At 40.2% G+C, this 26,789-nt stretch overlaps 1 protein-coding gene across 6 annotated transcripts; it reads left to right on the top strand.

Moving 5' to 3' along the window:
- Window positions 1-25,857, top strand: MEIKIN (meiotic kinetochore factor). 6 transcript variants are annotated; one of them, XM_078385748.1, is made up of 14 exons: window positions 1-127; window positions 786-967; window positions 9,662-9,752; window positions 10,179-10,257; window positions 11,650-11,710; window positions 12,537-12,677; window positions 12,966-13,088; window positions 13,847-13,871; window positions 15,058-15,113; window positions 15,691-15,785; window positions 17,802-17,978; window positions 20,362-20,445; window positions 21,818-21,943; window positions 24,791-25,107. In XM_078385748.1, the coding sequence occupies exons 2-14, from the start codon at window positions 823-825 to the stop codon at window positions 24,974-24,976; spliced, it is 1,389 nt and encodes a 462-aa protein (XP_078241874.1). In that variant the 5' UTR covers window positions 1-127; window positions 786-822; the 3' UTR covers window positions 24,977-25,107. The 6 variants fall into 6 exon arrangements, with proteins under 6 accessions (XP_078241874.1, XP_072846276.2, XP_078241872.1 ...); XM_072990175.2 differs by lacking the exon at window positions 1-127 and adding an exon at window positions 198-271; XM_078385746.1 differs by lacking the exon at window positions 1-127 and adding an exon at window positions 25,667-25,857 and having other exon boundaries at window positions 351-967; window positions 24,791-24,914.
- Window positions 25,858-26,789: the final 932 nt, after the last annotated feature.

The raw sequence follows: 26,789 nt of genomic DNA, 5'->3' as shown, positions 1-26,789 counted from the left end.
GCCGTGACGTCCAATGGGAACCTTTGCTTTTAGTTTCTGGAAGGCGGTGATCGCGTTAATGGAATTACTATTAAGAGGAGCTGTGTGTGCCCCAAGGATAAGGGGTTGATCATTTCATTACACACAGGTGCATATAATCCAGAGGGCAAATCCTGTGGTCTGCAGACTTGTTCGGCTGCAGGTATCTGGAGTCCCCCCACACACACACACACTAGAATCTCCCCAAGTGCTAGTCCTTTGCTTGCTGCTGTTTGCCTTCTTTCAGAAACAGGTAGATTTGCACCATACAGTATTTTATGAACTTCCCAGGACATGGTTGTAACCACATTGTAAAAATTTCTATGGGACTGATTCTTCTGTGAAGCAACATTTACTGAGATTAACAACAGTCCCTTTGGTATCCTTTTGCCCAGTGTATGGTGTGAGTTTGATATTCTTCAGAATAGCAACTTTTGAACTTGACTATGGAAATTGTAGAAAGGTTTTGTTTACCTCCTGCAACCACTTGGCAAGCTGGCCCCCCAAGTTTCATTTCTGCAAATCTCAATGGATTGCTGCTTTCTTTCTTTTGTGTTGTTGGGGATGTGAAGCTTGTGGACCAGGTTTGCCCAGCTTCAGGCCCTCCAGATTTCCAGACTGCAGTTCCCACCTTCCCTTCCTGGTTGGGGCTACTAACTGTTGATGTTCTAGTTCTAAACATAAGAGTGAGCCACAGTTTCCCTACCTTTGTCTTGAACTGTCATGGATTCAGGCCGTGTATTCTTACTGCTGTTTTACTCTTGTAGGCAGCACAGCTGTGGAGGGAGGAAAAACAAACAGAAGATGGACTGGATAAAATTGCGTTCCTATTCCAGGAAGAGCCGGGCTCAAAAGAATGTACACTGTGCTTCTCCTCTGCCAGCTGTGCCTGCATCTGCAGGCAGAATGAAAGCTAAAGCCAAAGGACGTACTGACGCTTATGTCAAAAGTAAATCTTTCTGTCCCATGCAATTAGTCCTCACTATCCAGTATGGCTGGATTACAATATTTGTTGTTTCTTTGTGCCTATCAAAATCCTAGACATTCTTTTATTTACTAATTGGTGTGTAAGTAATGTGTAGGAGTGAGAATGTGTTTCTAGTTTAGCCAAAATATAAATGAGTTTATGTTGTGAAACAGTGGGAAGAGCGTGGGGTGTTTATGAATGTGTTTGGGTCCTTACCAACAACATCCTTTCAGAGTCATATTTATTTAAAGACATGTTCATTCAAAGCAAATCTGATCCCTGCTGCTATTTTCCAATAAGCAAGATAGAAAGTCTGTCAGTGTTATTATAGAGCAGGTACCTGGATTGTTGTTCCTGTCCTTTGCAAATCACAGGTAAAGGAATCAGGTCGATTCCCTGTAATTTTGGGAAGAAACGTTTTTTTTTTTACATTGAGAAATGTATGAAGCATCTTTGATGGGTGTGGAACTGTATTGGAATGAAAAAGTTATTACATTCTTGATTCCTCCTTTCAGATATAGAACGAATTATGTCCTAGAGGGACGCTGTGTAAGGTGTGATGAGGTTATATACCCTACCACTTGGATGGCCTTGGCTAAACTGCATAGTCTCAGAGCACCGCCAGAAGAAGTGAAACCTAAACTATGTCTGACTGCTTCGTATATGGAAATTCCTAGGAGAGTCCCCATAGTTTGACTTGGCAGTACAAAGTTATTATTATGTCTTGGGTACGGAACCTTTGGCCTTCCAGATTGTCTGGACTTCCACCTGCCATGGTCAATGATAGTGGAATTGGTAGTATAAAAACATCTGGAGGGCCAAAGGCTCCCCACCCCAGCTTGTTCTGTGTTTGCTTTATTTGTAGCTAATGTAGCTTGTAAAAGTCATTATGCAGCTCTAAAGCCCCACATGTAATCTATGAAATTTCCAACAGACATGGCAGATTTAATGGCCGATAAGGGAATTTATTGATTTTCTACACTGAGATCTGTTGATACAAGGTAGATTAGAACTATTTCAATAAAGTGAACAGGACCTACACCTGCTGTCCAATGTGATCATTCCGAGAACTGCAGGGCTAAATTTCTATCCCTGATGCATTTTTATACACTTTTCGTGCTCAGACAGCTTGTCCTGCAAGATAACTGAGAACTGGGGGATTGTAAAGGGGAGGGGGGGAAGTGCTATTTTCCTCTTTCTTTCAGAAAGAGGAAAATAGCAGAAGACAGAGATGTAGTGCATCCCTATGCTTGCTTACTAGAAAGTATATGCATACTACAGTATCCCTGTTGTTCAACTGGTTTTTTAACTGAGATACACCCAAGACCTTGTCCATCAGCTGCAGCAAGTTATGCACACTTTGTGTGAACACCAATAGAATTCTGGCCATAGATGCAGGCTATATAACATGCTTTACAGAACAGAACAAATGCCTCTCAGATACTACTGAAAGCTCATTACTATAGGGCCAGCTGGGGAGGAGCTTCCCGGCTACTAATAGTGTCAGGGTTGGGGCAGCAGAGTCCTCACCTTCTGGACATGGAACTAAAACAGAGTTGCTGGAGCTGCCCTTTTGGCGAGAATGGCATCACTGATCAGCCAATGCTGGAAGCCTTTCCAGGTACATTGGGACAGACCAGCCTGCAAAATTGCTTTTGCCTGGCAGCAACTTAGTTTTTTACTGCATGTTGAGTGAACAAGGACTCTTAGCTGCTACTCTGACGCTGGTGGTATCGGTAGCCAGGAAGCCTCCTGGCAATGGTGGACCAGTAGTTGCTCCTGTTCTGCTTTAATGCAAGGAATCTCATTAAATCGGAATGTGTTTCCAGAGGTTTCATGCCTGTTTGCAAATAACCACAGTAAAAAAAAGTTTACTGCGGGTTATCTGCAAACATGTAGTCCAGTGATAATGTCCATGTCCACAAATAGCAGATTTGCAGCACAGCCCTATCCACAGTTACATAAACCCAGTCCAGTTAATGTATATTTGGGGAAAGGGAATCTTGTTTTTAATGGGCTTAGTACTATGTAAGTGGAGTCTGGTCTCTCTCTCACATACCCCCTGGGACCTTTTTTGTTGTTTAGTCATGTCTGACTTTTCTTGACCCCATGGACCAGAGCACGCCAGGGCCTCCTGTCTTCCACTGGCTCCCAGAGTTTGGTCAAATTAATTTTGGTCGCTTCAATGACACTATCCAACCATCTCATCCTCTGTTGTCCCCCACTCGCCCAACATCAGGGCCTTTTCCAGGGAGTGTTCTCTTCTCATGAGATGGCCAGAGTATTGGAGCCTCTGTCCTTCCAATGAGCACTCGTGGTTGATTTCCTTCAAAATGGATAGGTTTGCTCTCCTTGTAGTCCAGGGAACTCTCAAGAGTCTCCTCCAGCACCACAATTCAAAAGCATCAATTCTTCGGCGGTCAGCCTTCTTTATGGTCCAGCTCTCACTTCCATACATCACTACAGGAAAACCCATAGCTTTGACTATGCAGACATTTGTTGGCAAGGTGATGTCCCTGCTTTTAAAGATGCTGTCAAGGTTTGTCATCGCTTTCCTCCCAAGAAGCAGGCATCTTTTAATTTTGTGGCTGCTGTCACCATCTGCAGTGATCATGGAGCCCAAGAAGGTAAAATCTATCACTGCCTCCATATCTTCCCCTTCTATTTGCCAGGATGTGATGGGACCAGTGGCCATGATCTTAGTTTTTTTGATGTTGAGCTTCAGACCATTGTTTACACTCCTCTTTCACCCTCATTAAGAGGTTCTTTAATTCCTCCTCACTTTCTGCAATCAGAGTGGTATCATCTGCATATCTGAGGTTGTTGATATTTCTTCCGACAATCTTAATTCTGGCTTGGGATTCCTCCAGTCATGCCTTTTGCATGATGTATTCTGCATATAAGTTAAATAAGCAGGGAGACAATATACAGCCTTGGCATACTCTTTTCCCAATTTTGAACCATTCAGTTGTTCCATATCCAGTTCTAACTGTTGATTCCTATCCCACATATAGATTTCTCAGGTGATAGATAAGGTGGTCAGGCACTCCTATTTCTTTAAGAACTTGCCATAGTTTGTTGTGGCCCACCCAGTCAAACGTTTTTGTGTAGTCAATGAAGCAGAAGTAGATATTTTTCTGGAACTCTCTGGCTTTCTCCATGATCCAGCGCATGTTAGCAATTTGGTCCCTAGTTCCTCTGCCTCTTTGAAATCCAGGTTATGCTTCTGGGAGTTCTCGGCCCACATACTGCTGTCCCTACTTTAGCATTCCAGTCCACAATAATGACAAGAACATTTTTCTTTGGTGTCAGTTCTAGAAGGTGTTGTAAGTCTTCATAGAATTGGTCAGTTTCAGCCTCTTCAGCATTGGTGGTTGGTGCATGAACTTGGATTACTGTGATGTTGCAAGGTCTGCCTTGGATTCGTATTGAAATAAATCATTCTATCATTTTTGAGATTGTATCCCAGTCCAGCTTTATCCACTCTTTTGTTGACTATGAGGGCTACTCCATTTCTTCTACGGGATTCTTGCCCACAGTAGTAGGTATGATAACCATCTGCATTGAAATTGCCCATTCCCGTCCATCTCCTTTTTGACCACATCCAGCTCACCAAGGTTCATAGATCTTACATTCCAGGTTCCTATGCAGTATTTTTCTTTGCGGCATCAGACTTTCCTTTCACTTCCAGGCATGTCCACAGCTGAGCGTCCTTTCAGCTTTGGCCCAAGCACTTCATTAGCTCTGGAGCTACTTGTACTGTCTGCCCCTTCGAAATCCAGCGTGTATTTCTGGGAGTTCTTGGTCCACATACTGCTGAAGCCTCACTTGTAGGATTTTGAGCATAACTTTGCTAGTGTGTGAAGTGAGTGCAATTGTACGGTAGTTGGAGCATTCTTTGCCGCTGCCCTTCTTTGGGAATGGGATGTAGACTGATCTTTTCCAGTCCTCTGGCCACTGCTGACATTTCCAAACTTGCTGGTATATTTCGTGTAGCAACTTAACAGTGCCATCTTTTAAGATTTTAAATAGTTTAACTGGAATGCCATCACCTCCAGTGCCATTGTTGTTAGCCATGGTTTATAAGGCCCACTTGACTTCACTCTCCAGGATGTCTGCCCCAATGTCAGCAACCACACTATCTGGGTTGTCCGGGACATCCAGATCTTTCTGGTATAATTCCTCTGTGTATTCTTGCCACCTCTTCTTGATGTCTTCTGTTTCTGTGAGATCCCTACCATTTTTGTCCTTTATCACGTCCATCTTTGCGGGAATGGACAATTTCAATGCAGATGGTTCCTTTAATATCTCCAATTTTCTTGAACAGATCTCTGGTTTTTCCCTTTATATTATTTACCTCTCTTTCTTTGCACTGTTCATTTAAGAAGGCCCTCTTGTCTCTCCTTACTATTCTTTGGAAGTCAGCATTCAATTTTCTGTAACTTTCCCTATCTCCCTTGCATTTTGTTTCTCTTCTCTTCTCTGCTATTTGTAAGGCCTCGTTGGACAGCCACTTTGCTTTCTTGCATTTCCTTTTCTTTGGGATGTTTTTTGTTGCTGCCTCCTGTACAATGTTAGGAGCCTCCATCCATAGTTCTTCCGGCACTCTGTCCACCAAATCGAGTTCCTTAAATCTGTTCTTCACTTCCACTGTGTATTCATAAGGGATTTGGTTTAGATTATACCTGACTACCCCTTTCTTCAGTTTAAACTTGAGGTTTGCTATAAGAAGCTGATGATCAGAGCCACATTCAGCCCCAGGTCTTGTTTTTGCTGACTGTATAGAGCTTCTCTATCTTTGGCTACAGAGAATACTATCAGTCTTATTTCGGTATTTCACATCTGGTGATGTTTATATGTAGAGTTGCCTCTTGTGTTGTTGGAAAAGATTGTTTATGATGACCAGCTTGTTCTCTTGACAAAACTCTATTAGCTCTTGACCTGCTTCATTTTGAACTCCAATGCCAAACTTACCTGTTGTTCCTTTTATCTCTTGACTCCCGACTTTAGCATTCCAGTCCACAATAATGACAAGAACATTTTTCTTTGGTGTCAGTTCTAGAAGGGGTTGTGCAGCTGAGCATCCTTTCGGCTTTGGCCCAACCACTTCATTAGTTCTGGAGCTACTTGTCTTCCACTCTTCCTCAGTAGCATGTTGGATGTGTTCCAACCTGAGGGGCTCATATTCCAGCATCATATCTTTTAGCCTTTTGTTTCTGTTCATGGGTTTGTTTGTTTTTGGCAAAGATACTGGAGTGGCTTACCAATTCCTGCTCCAGGTGGATCGCATTTATTTGGAACTCTCCACTATGACCTGCCCATCTTGGGTGTCCCTGCACGGCATAGCCCATAGCTTCTCTGAATTACTCAAGCCCCTTCGCCACGACAAGGCAGGAATCCATGAAGGGACCTTTTAAGGAACTCTAAAAGGAGAATTCAACTTTCTTGTTTACGTGGGGTAAGATGTAAGGTATAAGAGGGATGTACCAGCATTCTCATACTTATAAGGAAAAATTGAGAGAATGATCGATGTTCTGAATTTTTTGCTTTGGGAGGCGCAGCATTAACGTTCTACTTTAAACCAAAAGATTTTTATATTTTGGGGGATATAGTCTCATTGCTTTTGATTATGTGTATCTAAGAGTTTTTAAAGTGGGAGAGTGATGTGTCATAGGTTTGTAGAAACCCTCTACCAGCAAGAAGAAGTAAGCCTTCAGCTACATTTTAGTTATGTATAGCATATAAATAGGCCTTGTGCAAGTGGACTAGCTCAAAAGTGTAACTTAGAGGTGATGGTGTTTAATGCAGGTCTCCACTTTTGGAGATTGCTTGCAGTGTTGCCTATAAAAGCAACAGCCACTTTTCTGAGTTTTGCTTGGGCTTCACCGAAAGTGAAACCAGTTTTAATCTGCCCCTAAACAATTCAGCTCTCTCCTAAATCAAGGAGCATATTGTAAATCTGATTTTACTTGTACATATTAATTTTTTGATATGTTTTAAAAATGTTTTAAAAATACTGTTACATGTGTGATTGTTTTAGTGTATTCCCTATATATAGTGTCTTTAATAGGAATTACTGTCTGATTTCAGTTGACTGTAAGCCGCCTCAATTCTCCTATGGGGAGAAAGGAGGCATGTTAAATAAATAAACCCTGTGTTTTCAGAAGTTCAGGCTCATTCACGCAACCTGTTTTTAAGCTTCATAGCATCATATCTCCTAATAATGTAACAAGGAGGGGGGTCTTTGAAAATGTTTCAGCATGGCTACAATCTTGTAATTTGAAACTACTTGGTTTTACATAATGATAACAATCTTACCACATGGGCTACAGCTATGAGATTATTTCCTGGGCACAGTACGTATTTGATTTAATTGTCAGAAGGGGGAGCTTTTTTCCTTTTGAAGATGCAGTAAGTCTTGGGAGTAGCAACTGCATGGCCTCAATTGTTCATTGGTAGTAAAACCAATGACATTGGTAGTAAAACCTGATGGCAATCAAAGAGCTAAACAAAGTTTTTGCACATCTCTGGAGAGTTGAATAGATTCCTTGATGTTACATTTCTGTTAGGGTGATCTTTTGAATTATTTCCATTTTAAAGAGCCAAACCTGTATGGTAATGATCTTTGTGGGTTTTCATTTGTTCAGTGCTGTAAATCTTTGGGATTAGCTGACTCTTTTTTTTTTCCTGTATGGAGTAATCAAAATTTGCTGGTCTTGGAGAGAATTTGCTGAATATGAATTAACATTAGAGAGGGGGGTATTTGTATACGAATACAGATATCCCCCCCAGCGGTGGAAATAACAAGGGTCTGGACCCCGGGGGCCGGACTGTCCACTCATCATTCCGCCGCAAGCGTGCACTCGGCAGAGCCTTTCTATCGCGTTGTTGTCTGCAGTGGATTAGCCACTCTGTGACCTGGCAGAGAGGCTTGTCATCCCGCTTCCACAGTGGAATGGTGAGGGGACAGACCCTTGTTATTTTCACCTGTGGGGGGTTATGCGTATATGAATACCCCCATCTCTAATTAACATATACTGTCCTGGAACTGAAGAGTTGGAGGGCAGCATGTGTCGGCCTTTTGTCACTGGCAAGTCTGCTCCCCTCTCAGCTCCACAGAACTTCACAAGGAGAGCCTAAACAGATACTTTTAAAACTGCATCATAATATACCTTTAGTATTACAATTCATGTAGTTACTGTCTAATTGCATGATTCTGTAATAACTATTTTTTTACCATAATGGCAAGCGTTGTAGTAACTGTACTGTTTTATTGTACATTATTTTTAATCACTTTTCCTGACAAATCTGAATGCAGTGGCACAAGGCCTGGCATGAACCAGAACTTGAACCGTGTGATATCTTCTGTGAGACAACGGAATGAAAGTATCCCATCTAATTGAAATTGTAATGTAATGTACTCTTTGTAACTGGAAAAGGAACTAATTATCACTGAAGAGCAGGGTTGAAGATCCTTGTATTAAAAGTAGTTTAATAAAAATACCTTTGAAATGAAAAGAAAACAGGCAGATACCTAAACTCTTTCTACATTAAAGTAGTTTGTGTGGATTCTGGGTTATTGTCTAAGAGCACAATTACACTAGGAAAAAAGCAGTATTTGAATTGGATTTAGCATTTTTTAAATTGATTTTTAAAGAGGTGACTACATGATGCACATGGAAGCTAGGATTTTCCTGAGAAGTGTGTTTTTTGGTCAGAAAATGAGTTTTACTGGATGCAGGAGGGTTGTTTATTTTAATTCATTTGTGAAATTGATTTAGTTTGAATCATTTTGGCATATGAGAATGCCTCTGTTGGTGTAAATTGTGTCCCTAGGGTTTGCCACTCTCACCACTCACTGGTTTGCGTTCCTCTCCTTCTCCAGTGGGTTTCCCTCTCTCTGTCTTTATCTCTGTGTTTGTGTGTCCATCTGTGCACCTGTGCCAGGCTACAATCTGATCTGTTTTATTTTTTTCTCTCAGTTATATTGATATAGTGATGTGCTAGTTTGAAATACATTTAAAAAACGCAGCCAGAGAGAGGGAAAATGCTCCTTCCTTTGCAAGTCTAGAAGCTGTGGGGCTTTGTCAATATCTTGTCAATTTCTCTTGTTCCCTCTTGCCTGCACTGGTTGCCTCACTCCCCTGTGTGTGCCTTTGTTGGGCAAACTTACTCAGATGTTTTCAAGGAGGGAAGGCTGCTGTCACTTTAAAATTTTACTTAAAGGGGAGCTTCTGTCTGGCTTCCATTGGCTGAGGGAAACCTCTGTTTTATTATTATTTTTAAAATATGTAACACTGGCATTTCAATACGTCAGTTGGAAAGAAAATTTTGAAATATAAAATTAACACAACAGTGGTGGCAGATGGCCAGCGTGAGGGCAGGTGGCCATAGAACAAATACTCAGTTGCAATGATTTAAAAAGCCAATGTAGCCTCCTCAACAGATATACAACACAGTTTAAAAACAGATTAAATGTTTTCTTAAGAGGATGCACACACTGGCTCAAAAACCATGTGACTGCCATATGATTTTAAATCAACTTCAAAAATCTAAATCAGCTCTCAAATCATGCCCTAACCAGTTCAATTTATAAGATAGATGTTAAAATTTCCATTATTTTCTTTCATAGCTTTGTCAACTTGTGTTTTTAATAAATTATCTCCTTCTATATAGGAAAGATTGGAAATGTCATTAAAAAGAGTTTACCAAAAATTCGAGAAATTTCTGAAGTGACTCAGATGGACTGCCTTTCAGTTGAACAGAGGTATAATATGGTAATCTTTCTATTATGTAGCAGGTAGCCATGTTAATCTGTTTTTATAACTTATACCAAAAGCAGTCATGTAGCACCTGCGTGTATAAGGCTCACTAGCTTTTATTTTTCATAAGCTTCTGTGTGCCTAAGCACACATCCAAAGAAGTGTTCTGAGACACGTGAAAGCTTATGAAAAATAAAAACTAATTAAGTCTTACAATGCCACATGGCTATTTTTGGTATGAAACAGTCATTCTGTATGCTCTGTTCTTTGATCTTGGGAGAGATTTTCAACTTGATGAATCATTCCAAATTAAGAATACTGGGGAAACAGTTCCAAATGACAAGACCAGGTTTGTTTTTTCCAAATATCAGAGGAGATTTTACATGTGAAAAATATGGGTCCATAATTGTGCTGTATTCTTTTCTAAATAGTGTTGAATTAAATTGTAATGAAAACAGGACTATGGAGATGAATAAAAATGTCAAAGAAATGGACACTACTCCATTGAAGGTATGACTGTCGTTAAATCTTTTAAACCCTACGAAACCTAAAAATAGAATAAGAGGCAATAGCAGTTTTTATTTAGTATTTAACTTCCACCCCACTCATCTAGTGGCAGGCCACTACTCTGGGCAACTTACAACAGAATGTGTATGTGAAATGAAAATATCAGGAAGAAAAGAAAAAACCCACCCCATAACCCAACAAGTGCCCCAAACATAAAAACCCAGGTCCCAGGATGTCAACGGCAACAGCATCAACTTAAAAAGCAAAAATCAAGCAGTCAAATAATAAAGTAATTAGGGAAAAGATTCTCAAAGGCCTGACTAAAGAGTGCAGCTACTCATGCCCTTCTTGGGAATATATCAGCCGTATCCATGGCTCTTGGCAATTGTTGCTTGCACAACATTTTGCTCATGAGAGAACTATTACAGCACATCTTGAAGAAGTGACTGTGCAATGGAGTCCCTCTGTTGGAGGCATCATTCATAGGAATTCATTCTGGGAAATGTCAGTTTATAGGGAACAATCTCATTGCAGTAGTCCACAGACTGGACTATTGCAACGTGCTATACGTGGAGCAGCCTTTGAAAATGGTACAGCGACTGCACCTGGCACAGAACCGGGCTGTGCGGCTGGTAAGTGGTGCCGCTGCACGGATTCATATTACGCCGGTTCTGAAAAATTTACACTGGCTGCTGGTTGCTGCTCAGCCCCAGTTCAAAGTGCTTACTTTGACGTATAAAGCCCTAAACGGCTTAGGATTAGGTTACCTAAAGCACTGGTCCCCAACCTTGGGCCTCCAGATGTTCTTGAACTTCAACTCCCAGAAATTCTGGCTAGCAGCGGCAGTGGTGAAGGCTTCTGGGAGCGGTAGTCCAAGAACATCTGGAGGCCCAAGGTTGGGGACCAGTGACCTAAAGGACCGCCTTCTTCCATATGAGCCTGCCCATCCTCTAAGATCAGGCCAGGAGGCCCTTCTAAAGGTGCCATCCCTGAAAGAGGTGAGGGGGATGGCATGTCAAAATAGGGCCTTCCCGGCTGTTGCCCCCCAACTTTGGAACACTTTCCCTATAGAGATCTGCCTGGCTCCAACACTTTTGGCTTTTTGGTTCCAGGCAAAGACCTTTCTGTTTAGCCAGCATTTTAATTAAATAGTATTCTTTAGCTGGCCATATGAGCAGCAGGATTTATTAGTATTAATGTTTTAATTACTGTTTTTAATATAGGATATTATAATATTGCTGATTTTTAATGGTTTTAATGTTTTTAAAGTTTTAATATTGTTGTACACTGCTCAGAGACCACTGGTAATGGCGCGGCTAAAAGTTTTTGTAAATAAATAAATACATTGCCCCTACATCATTGCTTATTGCCCACATCTTTTACTGTTGCTCTTAGGATTCTTTGACTTTAAATTCAGCAAGTAGAAAGAGCCTGAGAAATAATGAAAGTACATCAGGTGAGTCTGCCTAAGAATACTGAGATGAAGTACATTTTATTTCAATGGGTTTTCTTGAGGGCTGTTCCCAGGTTGTGGAACTATTTTCCAAAGGAGTTTAGGTGGGCCCCATCCCTGTTTTCTTTCTGCCAGGACTCAACTCAAAGACAATTTTTAAAAAATTACAATGAGCTTTTGTTGATTGACTGGTTCATTCAGGAAGGGACATTTCACAGATGGGCGTATGTTCTTGCTGTGTTTGTAATTTCTTTTAATTCAGTTGTGCTTTAATATTATGACTATTACAATTTTATCTGTACTTTTTCAATTAGAGCCACTTTTAAGCTCCAATTCAGGGTGAAATATGTGACCAACCTCCAGGAGGCAGCGGAAGACAGGAGGGCCTGGCGTGCTCTGGTCCATGGGGTCACGAAGAGTCGGACACGACTTAACGACTAAACAACAACAAATGTGAACAAAATAAATAAAAGGTTAAACATTTGACTTCTGTTATGTGACTGACTCCCACATCAAATATTATAAGATGTCTTCCCTTCACAACACCTTTAGATGGAGGATTTTCATTGGGCCTATTCTGCAAGGGGAAACATTCTCCCTTGGTGGAATGGTTTTAAAGCTGATTGATTTCCCCCTCCCCCCGCCCAATAATTTTTGAAATAAAAATTGGGCATTTGAAATGCATAGATTTTTGTACTGCCCAGTTTGTTTCCATACTAAAGTGCATATTTTGTCAGAATTGAATGTGTATGCCTTCCAGTGTTGCACAGGGGTAGTGATTTCTGACTGACAGTGTGGTGATTGTTTTCCATTTTGCCTTGAATCCCAGGAATGACTTTACCTACAGGTATTTCAGACTTTCTGTTGGACTGTTTGGATGCAGATTCCACTGTGAGCTACAGTACAGAATGTAGTGATGACACAAGTATTTATTCTTCACCAGAAATACTCAGGGATGAAAGAAGTCTAGGTACACATTGCTTATTTTTTCTATGTATGGGAGGAATATAGTATAGGGAGAGAGTTTATTGGCATTGTATATGCTTAAAATTATGGAAGAGCCAGGTCTTCTTGAGGTGGGGCCTAGAGGATGGGGTTTGAATGCTTTGTGCCCCAATCCCTAATATATTTGTTAAGGCCTACTGAAACCTCTCAGGGCTGTTCCAGAGACATTGGCTTATAAATGCCTCATTAACTTTGTAGAATTTCTTGAGTTCAAAACAAAATAGGGGGCTACCATATTGTCTTCTCTGTTCAGAAGAAAGCAGTGCTAGTCCACAAGGACCAAGGCTTGGAGGCAAAAATTCAACTCTCTTGGATACAAGCAAAGCTATCAACATTGACAAGATGCAGCAGCTGCCGAATCTTTCAAACATATCCGGTAACTAACTCTGAATGGGTTAAGGAAGGGAATGATTGTAAATTCAGCTGTGAACATCTGTTCTGTTAAAGGCTGAATGAACAGTCAGCAGCAGATACAGTATGGTGCTTTTGCACCACTAGGTGTTGGGGGGGGGGGGTTCAATTCAAGGGAGAAGCACCAAATGAGGAGCTGTCTGCCGATCCTGCAATCTGCTGTGGAGGCTTTCTTGTGCCCCACTTGGGGCTGACATGGAAGAGTGGGATATTCTTCCAACAAATTCTTCTCTTTCCTCCACTTTCCCCATTTATTTTATTTCAGTTGATCAGCAATAACAATATGCATTTTTATTTTCTCTTTATATGGCCCAGATTTTTGAGCTTTCTGCATTTTAACCAGTTTTACTCATTCTTTATAGCTGTTAATTCACTTTAGCATTTTTTGTTGCTCATCTTTTTGATACAAGAAATTCTTAGGATCCTCCAATAAACATTTTAGTTAAAACAATTTCCCCTTTTTTGAAATGAAGTTACTTATGGATGTGAACTGGGGAAGAGAAGCATGGATCGGGGGAAGGATTAAGCACTCTCTATGTGCACATCACCAGCATCCTTTGAGTAAATAGTGTCCTGGTTCCCAATTCATGTCTGGTGCATATTTTGCTTATTTTGGCCAATGATTAATGTGGAAATACTGTATGTCATTTGTATTGTGTTTTACTATGACGGTCACATTAGAAATTTTTCTTAAATCCCTGTTAAATTCAATCCCTACTTTAGGAGGTCAAGATTGGACCATTACAAGGTAATATATAAGATATAAGTATAATATTTCTTTTAATTTTTTATGAAAAGAAATAGTGTACTGTAATTCCATCATGGGGATCATTTGGAAAAATTAAGATTGCTTTTTGTTCAAGCTCAGTGGTGTCTATATGCATTCCTTTGAAGATCACAGTTTAGGTCTAAAATCATTACATATCACATAGGCATGCACATGACTATATGCTTAATAATCATCATCATGTGCTATCAAATAAATTCTTATGACAACACTTTTCAGGATTTCCTAGATAAGAGAATACTCAGAAGTGGTTTACCGTTTCCTTCCTCTAGGGGCATCCTCGGACTCTGCAGCTTGCCGAAGGCCACACAGGCTGGCTCTTCTCCCAAAAGGCACAGTGGGAAATTGAAATCTCACCCAGCTGCTATATTATTATGGGGGTGTAATTTACTCTCAAGAGGCAGCTATTGCTCTTAGAACTGATAGACTAAAATCCAAAACAGTTGTCTCCCTTCTGTGAAATTGGAATCACCAGTCTCCTATGAGCTAACTAATTAGGGTGCTGTGTGGGCCATTTGGCCTCATGATTTTGGAGCAGGCCATCCTTACCTGGTAAGGACATTGGGTTGACAGCTTTCCAATTTGCTTCATATCGAACCCTGTAGCTGTGGTGAGCAGAAGGCTTAAGTGCTTCATATTAGGTCACTTCCGCCATCTGATTCTCTCTTCTCACAATGATTCTCCAAGGAGCCTTTGTTCTGAAAATGTTTCATAGCCATAAGTTCTTCTGCTTCACCATTTCTGCTGCATGTGCATGAGAGAAATTCTCTTGGCTGTTACAGCTCTTACTGCCGTCTTGGAAATTTTTGCTGACATGCAAGAAAAATGGGATCTCATCTTTCAGAAGACATTTCCCAGAATAATGCATTTCTGGTGACACTGATAGAGCATCATGTCAGGGCAAAATGACCACCTGAACTGTTCTATTGACTACTGATCTGTTCTTAGGTGCTGTCATGTTGCTTCCAGATCAGTCATTAGCAGATAGATAGATAGATATATATATATGGTATATGATGCATGTTGACTAGCCAACAAAAAAGTAATGTTGATCATGAAAAAGGGGGTAGCTAAACATCTCCTTGCTTTCCTTAACACTTGAATGTTTAAATAAGAGACTAATGTTTTAGTTTCTTATCTATGACAGACCATCCAAACAGAAACTGCATTCTGGCCTGAGAAGTGCTTCAGCTATAGTAGCAGGTAAATAATACCATTTGAAATAAATTAAAAAGCTGTATTTGTTTTTGTTGTTATGTGCCGCACAGTCACTTCTGATTTATGGCAACCCCATGAATGAGTGCTCTCCAAAATGCAGAGAAGGAGATGAGGATAAGAGATAAGCATGGGAAGGGGACTTACACAGTAGCGAAATAAAGAAGCGGTTTAAAAATACCACCGTCTCTATAGCTGGGCATGGCAGTACTAATTGGTGCAAGACGAGATGCTGGTCACAGACTATCTGCTTGCTTAAGGATAATGTTAGTGAAAGTGCAAATCATTGTATTTTCTCCTGGCTACCGAGAGCACCTCAAGTCTTTTCTGGCTGCCATGTGAACCAGCAATTCCTTCAGAGTAACTGGTACACCTTGGCTTTAAACTTGCACAAATACTTTTCGGAATCTCATTCCACCATGGTTTTAAATGAAAAGGACAGAGGTGTTAAAAGCTCAGGCTCTGGGGAGTAAATGAACAATCATGCTGATCAGACCATGGCAAATGGGAGAGTGAACTTGCTTGGATTACTTGAAGGGTGGTTTGTTTTGTTTCTTTTTGGTAGGGAAACAAGTGCACAAAATTTTGCCTGCAAAGGAGTTAGCATCTGGATCGCCATCACCTGGAGCCTCCTTACTGCTTCCAAACCAAAACACACAGGTGCTTAATTTTGATGCTCATGGGTTGTGCTCTGTACACTGTGGTCTGCAGTACCATAGATATAAAAAGAGTTAATAATCAATAATTATATGTTAGCAAGTCTTGCATGGAATCCCAGGATTTTCTAGATAAAATACTGAGAGGTAGTTTACCAGTCCATGCATCTGGTGGTGCAGTGGGACTGTGCAGCTTGCCCAAATCTGCACAGATTACAGGGCATGTAACATCAGCCATATATGATATGGGTGATCTTGGCCATCCCTTCTCCTGAAGGGCACAGGGGGGATTCAGACTGAACAGCTCTGCAATTATGGGGCATCAGGTTGATTCGAATTTATGAGATTTTCTGGGTGTAAAGTACTCGGAAAGGATTTACCACTTCTGCTGTTGCTCTTGGTCAAGGTTACACAGACTCCTGATATGTCCAACGAGGATCAAACTCCTGATCCTTGGTTCCACAGTCAGGTGTTCCAACTTACTGAGCTAATTACTCTCGTGCTGGCCCAAGAATGTTTGTTGTCTAAGAAAGACATCTTCTTCCACAGGTATACCCTATTATGGTAGGTGGATCTAGAGCCTGGAAACCTAAATGTGCTAACATTCTAATGTTAAGCTTGTTACATTTTGTTAACTGGACAGCAAGCTAACTGATGTATCTAAAGTACAGTATAATGTTCTGAAAGTTATTGTTTTAAACATTTTAAACATTCAGAATGTTACTTCTAAAAAATTGCATTCCTTGATGCAAAAGCAACAATGTTAACATTAGCATGTTCAGTCTGTCAGATTATTTCCAAACTCTCATTTTACAAATGGCAATGGGATAACATCCTTGATCATACTGGAAGGCAGCAGGCTAGCACAGGAGACACAGAGTGGGATTTGAGGCACAAACTGTCCCATCCACCAGCATCTTCCTGCTTCTTTCCCTCACCCCCATTCCCCATTCTTCTGAATCCCAGCATTATGCACCTAGTGTGCCAAAGGGGAAGACTGGCCATGAGTTAACCGCATGCATCTGATGCTGTCCGTGTTGAGTGGAAACCGCTTTGTCCTGAATGGGTGGTTGACAGAGATTTGCATTTTCTGTCAGTGAAAGTGAGCCACGGTTGTGAGATTCATCAGCTGATGTGCTAATTGTTTTGCCGGCAAGTAATTAAGAAAACTTAACTCCTTTCCAATTCAGGTATTGACAACTACAAGCTGTTGTGACACATTCCTGCTTTATTGATAAATCTGGGAAAGAAGTGGGATAACAGTTCCCCCTTGAAAAAATATGGTGCCACTAGAGAATGAATGTGAGATCATCGTGCAGCTTTTCAGAAGAGCAAGCTTGCACTAGTCATTGCAGTTTTACTCGCGCAGGGACTATAATTGATAACATGCTGTAATCACCTAGAGTGGCATCTCTGTTCAAGTTAAATTGACAAAACATGTTTGATAGTGAATAATATACAGTGGGCAAATGTTTGCATGGAAAATCAACTAGTAGGAGAGAGATGATAAAAACTTCCTTCTGTTTGCTGATTCTCCTTCCATGATTCTTCATTTTAGCTCCTCCATCTGACAGACCTAGTGCTGAATTATCATTATCAAGTGCCATTGAGTCAATTCTGACTTACTAAAAACCTTTTCAGGATTTTCTAGGTAGAAAATATTCAAAAGTGGTTGACCGTTCCCTTCTTTTGAGGGCGCCCTGGGACTGTGCAGCTGGCTCAAGGCCACACCGGTTGACTTTTTTTGCAGGAGGGGCACACCTCTGGGTCAGACTATAAGTGATGCTAATTCGGCAGTTTAAAATTCATCTTCTTTAAAAGGTAAAGAAGGTTTGATTATCCTAGCAGGAGTTTGCTGGCATCTTTATTGTGCGGTCTTTATTTCGAAGCTGACTGGAGAAAATTACAAAACACTAGGTGGTGGGAGGGGATGCTGAGGGGACGCTCTCTTTATCAAGAGAGGAAAGTGTTAAACTACTGCTCTAGTTGTGCTAAAATTCAGTTCCTCATCTTATTTCAGCTTGATAATCAGTCCCCTAAGAAAACAAAGTGCAAGAAAAAAGTGAAGTTCAAAAGCATGTTGGAAAACACTTCTACCTCCACTGTTTTACCAAACTCATCTGGAAAAAGCAAGCCAAATGCAGCTTGTGGGGTTACAGTTGAAATGTTAGTTTCTGAACAGCCAGGTGCCAACATGGTAAGTGGTTTTGCTGTGGCATTTTACAATCATGCTTGAGACAGCAAGGAAGTTTGAGACAAGGACGTGGAAGTGCAAAGGATCACATGAGAGCTAAAAACTGACAGAAGATAATGAGGCACGTCATAGTCTGGTATAGTGAAAAATGTACTAATGCGGTCTCTTATTTGGGAAGGAAATCCTGTGGTGGTTTGTTTTCTGCAAGATGTTTTTTGTGGTGGTCAGTGTGGCCCGTGTAGCTAGCTTTTCCCCCCGAGCTTAGATCATGGTCCAATCAAAGATCTGTAAAGGGAAGCTTGCTCGTTGGGAACTTCCTGTCTTATGGACAAAGGCAGAAGAGATAGTTTGCTTTGAGTTCATATGATATGGGGAAAAAAGGACTCCCATGGATATTCAGGGATTGGTTCAGAACCATGTGTTGGAAAGGTGGGGGTACCAAATTCCAAAAACTTTTTTAATGTGCTCCCACTCCCTACATGATCCAGCACAGATTCCAAACAAATATATCCTCTGTTTTCATCTGCATTGGTTAAAGCGGGGTCCCCAACCCCTGGTCCGCAGCCCAATGCTTATCTGTGAGCACGGGGGTGCCCCCACCACCACATGGAGCCTGCCCCCCCCAACCGGTCTGTGATTCCAAGAAGGTTGGGGACCACTGGTTTAAAGTACTGTTTTTAACTGTAGGTCTGTGTCGCGTCCACTCGGGGTTCTTCCCAAACTCTCAGGTCCACCCTCTGGATGCGTTTCCTCTTTTTATGTTGCCTCCAGTGGATCTAGTCCACACTACTACCAAATATATGTAACTCAGACGCGTGCTGCCAATATAACAGATTTATTGATCTCTTAGTTGGTAAATCACAGATGTAAATCACAAATGTTCGTTTATTGCTGTTTAAGATCTCTCATTAAAGTACTTGGGTTTGATTACACATTTGCTTGCATATACTTATTCCCAAATAAGTATGTGCAAGCACATACATCAACAGTACTCTTTGACTATCTATTCACTATTCCTTCTCTTTCCTATTCTCTTTAACGCTCCAACTTTCCAAGCTCTGTCTTAACTCTATCAATTCAATATTCTCCTCTCCCCATTCAGTCTCCTCACTCTCCCTTCTCTCTAGCTGCCTGTCACTCTAGCTCCGCCCCTCCTGTCCTATCATAGGCTCCTGCACCTGAGCTCCATATGATGGACAGGAGTGACGTAGTGACGTGGGCATTCCGCCACAGTCTGTTCTTAAGAATGCTTACTGTGCACTGCTATCAACTGTTGTCTTGATTTTTGCTATTTTCTTGCATGGTGTTCTTCTTTATTAACTATTGTGGTCCAGGCATTTCTCACTCAAATACACAATAAAAATGTTTCACAGTAAGTATCTTCTGCATCTTTACATTGCACTAGCCTTTTTGAATAATATGCCTAGAAGCTGATCATGTATATAATCATTCAAAGTTACAGTTGTAGTTAATTCTAATTTTAAGATTTGTAGTACAGCTATTAGAAATCAGGCTGCACATTACCTATCCTGATTTAGTGTTACATCTAAAATGAACCTATATTCTTTGTGTTTAACAGTTAATAAATTAGCAGATAAATGGCATGGATTTTTGTTCTTTACCAAGAGCAGATTGAAGATACAGGGACCAAAATCCTAGACATATCAAAGGGCATTAAGCTCATAGAATCTATGGGTGCATGCAAGCTTCACTCTAAATTTCTTTGCAGGCACTGCTTTTTCCATGCTTAGGTAGCCATCCAGCTGCATTGATGGAATGTCAACCTATTTCTCATAGAGTGCAACATCCTGAGTGTCATCACAGTCTTCTCCAAGCTGGAGTTCCCCACATGTGTTTGTTTACAACTGTCACTGTCTCCAGCAAACATAAACTAATGCCTTGGTGTTTAGAACAGATGGGAATTGTAGCCCAGTGTATTTTGAGGGCAGCAACTTGGGGAAAGCTGGACATGTGAATCATGCTGGTTCTCTCTTCTCTCCTATTGTCCATCACTCATGTCTAGTTCTAAACTTTGTCATTTCCTCAAAGTAAGTCCAGACTTGAGTCAAGAGGACCCTACAAAGCTCTACTTGAAGTTGTGTTTTATTTATTTTATTTATTTAAAATATTTTTACCCCACCTTTCTCCTTGAAACCCAAGGTCTTTTCAGAATGAGTTCAAAGTATCTTGGTATAGAAGGAAAGTGTACTGTACAGAGAAGAATCCAGTTCTCTGTGTTAAAATGATTTCCCGCCTGTGAAGGCATTCAGTTTAGACATCAAGGTAGAAACTGAATAGAGCTGCAGGTTGAGGGATATTTTTGCATGAAATCAAATTAACAGCAGCTCTAGGAATTTGCTCTTGATTAAATTGTATTTTTGAATAGGAAATCAGTTCCAGAGCAGTGAACCCAGGAAAGAATAAAGCATTGCTAACAAGTACAGCATTTCTGCAGCCGGAAGATTTAGAGGTTAGTGAAATATGCTTAATAAAAATGCCACAGTTATTTGAATTTTGATTATTTTACTGCATGTGAATGATAAAATAGAATTTAATGTGTTTATATCTTTAATATTTTACTCTTTTGTTGCTTTCAAAAATATTTCAAAACCAGTTATAGTTACAGCTAGGAGTATCACGTTTATCCACATAAATATTAAGTTCGTAAGTGTTTCTCAGAATGGTTGTTGTGGGTTTTTCGGGCTCTGTTTAAAACATTCTGTTTTTCAGAATGTTTTAAATAGTTATATGAAAACTGTGGGCTGCCCTTCCTATGGAGTGATTGCCCTCCATGCAGAAAGAAAAAAAATATTCACATGAGAGTGAAACTCCCATTGGTGGACGTAAATGGTACAGATTTCAATGGTATTGGTAAAATAATTGTAGGAGTGGTTTTTATATGTATTGCTGTATTTATTGCAGAAAAGATGACAGAGCTGAGTTTCTCTTTTCATCAGATTACATACTTTTGTTTGTCTCAGTGGTTGTTTTAATAATTAATATTTCATCCCACCCGTCCTCCAATAATGTTCTCACAGTACCCATGGGAGTGTGAGCTTGAGAGAAGGTATATATTCAACCGACACAAATGTGAGCTTTGTAGTTTGCAGAAATTTCAGTGAAGATCTTCCCAATCCAGGTCTGACTCCAGAGTTTAGTAAAGTAGCTCTTTAAATGATAGTGTCCAGCAGGTGGCATGCTGAGATTTGCAGTCTAGAAATGTAACTTTTCCAAGTCCTCTTTTGTTCTAGCTGATACACCATAGTTCTTTTCAAGGACATTCAGACAAAACTGAAAATTGTTTTGCTGTCATTAGTCTAATACATGCTACTCAGAAAACTTGTTAGTTATACATTCAAAGATTTTTCAGTATTGCCATGCTAATTTGGTATACAGTTGATAAAGGCAAATAGCCTTTTGTCTTCCTTCTTATGACTTATTCCTGGCATGCAGACCAGGGGGTGGCCATGAGAAGAGACTTCATGACTACCTTCTGCTTTTCACTGTGCTACCATTATTAGTCACTCGGCTCCCTTTCCCACTGTTTCTCCACAGTGTTAATGTGAGACAAGGAAGGAGCTTCACTGGAAAGCTTGCCAAGAACTCTGACTTGTGGCAACCTTTTCCAGGGTTTTATAGGTATTAGAAACTATTTACCATTCCCTTCTTAAAGGGGTGATCTGAGTCTGTGCAGCTTGCTAAAGGCTACATAGGCTGCCTTTTTCATGGAAGGCACAGTGGGGAATCAAACTCATCAACTCTGGCACCAAAGCCAGATATGCCTACTTGCTTGGATATGTGTTACTGGTCACGCCTTCCCTTTTTGTTCTGTTTTGGTACAGCTGGATTTGTCATCGGTGCACAAAGTCTCTCTCAGTGAAGATGTCTTGCCAAACTCCTGCAGTTTGTTTGTCAATTCAGAAGAAATTGTTCCTTCATCCCTGTCTCCAGAAAGACACATCCAGCAGGTTATTTATCTTCTTATTTATATGTGTCTTTGTTGCAGTACTGACCTAAATAACAGTATCTTGGAATTGCTCTCAATTAAATAATAAAATCAGAATATATTAGAATCACAAATTATTTCAAAACTCAACTTTTCCTATCTTCAACACATGAAGACAGATGTAATAATAGAAGAAACACTGCAGTATGTTCCTTTTTTCACTTTTTACATTGGGTTTTCTTCTGACTTACAGCTTCTATGAAGCTTGTACATTCTGTGTTAGCTGTAATCAGTCTTACTGTTTTATCTGCTGCAGGAGCTGTAACCTGTATATATAAAATATAATTATCTTCCCCTTTGTTTATAAAATAGTGGCGAAGCTGCTCCAGAGCTTGGTAGGGAGGTGTCTTGGTGTCATGAGGAATGCTAGCCATTTGACACAATTTTCACCATCCACAGCCAGATATTGCTGCATTCTTGCAGACCCATTTGAGAGCCTGAGCTTGCTTGTACTGAGGATAGTGACAGTGCTTCCAGATTGACTTGCTCCTCTACAAACATGGCCCTTTTCAGATGTATCTGGCTGCGGAGCCAGAGGTTGGGAGTTTGATTCCCCACTGTGCCTCTTTGACAGGGACCAGACTCAGTGATCCCTTCTAGCTCTGCATTTCTAAGATGATTAAGCTGAAATGAACCTGAGCAGTCTTTGGACAATCTTTGCTTCTTTTCCCCCTTGAACTACCTCGAGGAAGAGATGGGTTAGTTGAAAGGCCAAAGCCAAAGCTTTCAGATCCGGGAGAAGGACAAGCCAAATTCAACTGAAACATGTGGTTGAAGAGGTTGCAAGGCCTACCACCTGTGTGGCCCTAAAGGTACAGCATGATCACAGAGTCCTACCAGAAGGAAAGACAAGTAAACCACTTCTGAGCACTTTAAACCTAGTAAACCTTAGGAACATTGCCATAAGTCAAAATTGTCTTTACTGCACATAGTTATAGCTAAAGCTTCCAAAGTTCCTCCTTAGAGATGTTAAACTAATGGAGGAGGAGTAGAGAGCAATACTGTGTAGATGAGGTAAAGTGAGCCAGTGTGGTGTAATGGCTAGACTGTGATTCAGGACAGTTGCATTCAACTCCCCATTTGGCTTCAAACTCATTGGGGGACCCGAAGCCACTCACACTCTCTCAACCTTACCTCACAGGGTTGTTCTGAGGATAATTAAGTGGGAGAGTAATGAGCTCTGTATGCTGCCTTGTGTGCATTGACTGGGATAGAAATGCAGATGATGATATGGGGCTGCAACTCCAAGCATTCCACATCATTGACTGTGCTGCCTGGGGAGCTGATGGACTCATCCTACAACATATGCAAGACTACCATTTGCCTACTAGTGATTTAAACAAGCCCAAATTAGAAGATATCTGTTATTCTGGTTTGCTATTAGATCATGGTTTATTGGTTCAATTCCCCTTGAATTCAAACATAAGAAGAAACTCTGGTCAGTTTAAAGGGGAATGTGAATGCTTCTAGAGCTTGGAATTGTTAGAGTTGCAGAATCCCCCAAAGATGAAGCCATTCTGTCTGAGCCATTCTCAGAGGAGTAATCCAAAATGTTAAAATTCCAACCACTGGATGTTTCTGACCTCTTCTGGGTTTATTACAGAGAATAGGGGAAAGAAAGTATGTGAACCTAGGGTTTGTGTATGTAATGAAAAAAATCACACTTTAAATCAAATATTAAATCAAATCCTTTTTGAAAAGGATGGTAAACAAATAAAGCAAAGCAAAAAGCGTGCTGCTTATATACCACCCCATAGTGCTACAAGCAGTTTACAAGTTAATTATGCAGGCTACACATTGCCCCCTGACCCAGCAAGCTGGGTACTCATTTTACCAACCTTGGAAGGATAGAAGGCTGAGTCTACCTTGAGCCAGATACCTGGGATTGAACCCCAGGTCATGAACACAGTTTTGGCTACAGTACAACAGTTTAACCACTGCGCCACAAGGCTCAGAATAAGTGTGATTGGCTTCATTTTGTGACAATAGCAGTTCCCCGTTTTCTTTGTGAATGACAGGAGACGTATTTACCAAATTGCTTATATCATGAAGAGGGGAGGGATGAACTACAACTTCTGTAGGTCCAACAAGACTGTTAAACAACAGTAAATCATTCCATATAACATCAGAGTCACTAGTAACAACCGTTTCCCTTAACAAAACACCATCCCAAATTTCTCCCAATCGGTCAGTTTTCTCATAGGTGTAGTCCGCACCGCACATATGATCCCACAGCAAGGATGTCTGGCCCAGTCCCCTTGTGTGGGTTCACTCCAGTGGGGATAGGTTCCGGACGCACCACCTTCCACCAAGGACCCTTCCCCCCATGGGTAAACGTATACTGTCCGTTCTAGTGGATCAAGTTTGCCTGCACTTCTATCCCTGTAGGAAGTGGTTCTAAAATAGATTTCCCACCTCTTTCAAAACCTCACTCTGTACTCCGGGGCACTTGAAAACATAGGGTTTAGATTCATGTCTTAGATCTGACTTTAACTCAGTCTTATGTTCTCCTTGCTCTTTCTCCTACTAACTTCCCTTTTTCCTCCTGCTGCCAAGCTTGCCAATGACCTCCAACTCCTGCCTATTCCCGCCTTTTCCTCCCACTCTTCCATTACTAAAAGGCCTTCTGTTATTGGTTGTCTCATATCCCTCTCTTTCCTCTCCTCTTGTTCCAAAGTCCTATATCCAATGCACTTGTTTTTCTGTTGATCTCTTCTGCATGAGAAGGAGGGGACGGCTCACTTTCTTGTTTGATTACTTTAAACGGTTCTTCTTCACAATAAGTAATTTTCCTATTTTGTTCTTTCAGTATCTATGTAATCTACCAGAAATCTGCTCTATTGTTAAAGCTTCTCCAGAATATAGACCACTGAAAGTTCTCCAGCGTCCACTGAACAGAAAAGCGCTGTTCTTTCCACCAGGATCAACAGAAGGTAAAAAAAAAAAAAGGAAAAAAAAGAACAGAGAATTTTTCTTTATTGTAAAAGCTCCTTAAATGGACAAGAGGAACACTTGGTCTAGGATTGTTGGGGTGCAGGATTTAAAAGTACAGGTAAATGTTCCTAGTTCCGTTTGGACAGATACATGTTGGAATACACAAATATGGTAAGAATCTAGAGCACACATTTCTGGCATTTGAAACTGCTGATTTGGGACTTGGGTTCAAATCCCTATTCAGCCTTGAAGTTGCTAGGTAGTTGTGGGTAAATCATAATTTCTTAAACATAATTTATAACACATTGAAAACAGAAATGATTGTAAATTGTCCTGTACTGCTCAATTAATATAATTACATTTATTAATCAGTGACAGGACATTTTAATTGGTGATAGTGAAACGGAGAGGAATGCTTGTCTGCTTGTTTGGTATGTTATAACAGGCTAGAGGGTAAAATCGAAAAAAAGGGAGACAGATGACTGGGGCTGTAATGTATAATTCTGTTCGTCCTTCAATTTTAGTAAAGAGCACACTGTTAATATGTTTGGCTTTGTGTGTAACACTCTAACAAGTCTTCTTGGATAATAGGCTCAACATACCATGCTCTAGAATTGTTTTGATCTAAAAAATTTATTCTGCTTTTATTGTAACAACAAACTACTGCATTTAGTTTCATCAGATTATTGACTTTTGTCTCCAGAAAGTAGCATTGAGAGTTGTTTCTCATATGGAAATTGATATTTTGCAGATATTATTACAAGTTCAAAAAACTGGGTCTCCAACAGTGACAGATGAACACTTCTATTGATTTGTAGGGCATGCTAAAAGATCTTTATGGGGAGAAAGAAAGAAGAAGCACTTTATAGAACTCTGTATAACTGTATTGTATGAATTGTTGATCCAAGAGGCAAAAAAAAAATATCTCCAAATCCTATGAAAATCAATAGAGCTCATATTAAGACTATCCTTATGTTTTATAGATTTCGGTATTTATCAATATCATTACCATTCTATATATATGTATGTGCCATAATCCCTCTGTGTATTTATGTGCCAAAATCTTATGAACTCTGTATTTATTAACCCTTAAAAGCAGTTGCTTGGGAACGACGTTGGATATGCATTCTGGACCTTTTATACATAAAATGCAAAATACATAAAATACATGGGAAACTATTTTGGTGTTTTAATAACTTTCTTTCAGTGTCAGAATATAAAATATTGTCCTTATTTACTTGTTAAAAAAAAAGAAAATGGAAATAGACAAAATTATAGTGTAGTGTGAGTTTGAACTGAATATTTGGATTTTCTTAAGTTTGAAATTCAATAATATGTTGAAAAAAATTATGAAAAAAAGTACTTCAAGATGTATAGTATGTCCAGGAATTAAGTTAGCTGGAGTGTGTTTGTTCTGATTCATGTTTTGTTTATGTGCTTATCCTACACTGATGCTAAGAACTCGCTGTTGCTTAACATTTATTTACCCTGTTGTCAAATATGTATTGTTTTTCTCTTAATAGTTCTCAGAAAGACACGCTAACATTATCAAATTACACTGAAGTGCTTAGATTTCAGTCATTGTAGGACAATTACATATACTTCTAATTCCTAATAATTTTCCTTAACCAGGTTTGTGAAGCTAGTTTGAATGGATGTGATTCAGAAAATTAAGTGTTAACATCTTTTCCTTATGAATAAATGTGCAGAAAAACTAGATTTTTTTCCTTGTGTCTAAATTTTAATAGAGCTAGTTACATTTCCATCAACTTTTTCCAGGATAAACCTTACCTTTGACATAAGAAAGTCTCTGGCCAGGGTCCTGTCATCAGAAAGAGGAAAGGGTGTTTCCTGTTCTGCAGTGCCCCCTTCAT

The sequence above is a fragment of the Pogona vitticeps genome, chromosome 2 (genome assembly GCF_051106095.1).
Source record: "Pogona vitticeps strain Pit_001003342236 chromosome 2, PviZW2.1, whole genome shotgun sequence".
NCBI lineage: Eukaryota > Metazoa > Chordata > Lepidosauria > Squamata > Agamidae > Pogona > Pogona vitticeps.
Note: the sequence above shows the minus strand (reverse complement) of the source record. Positions and strands in the feature narration are given on the sequence as shown.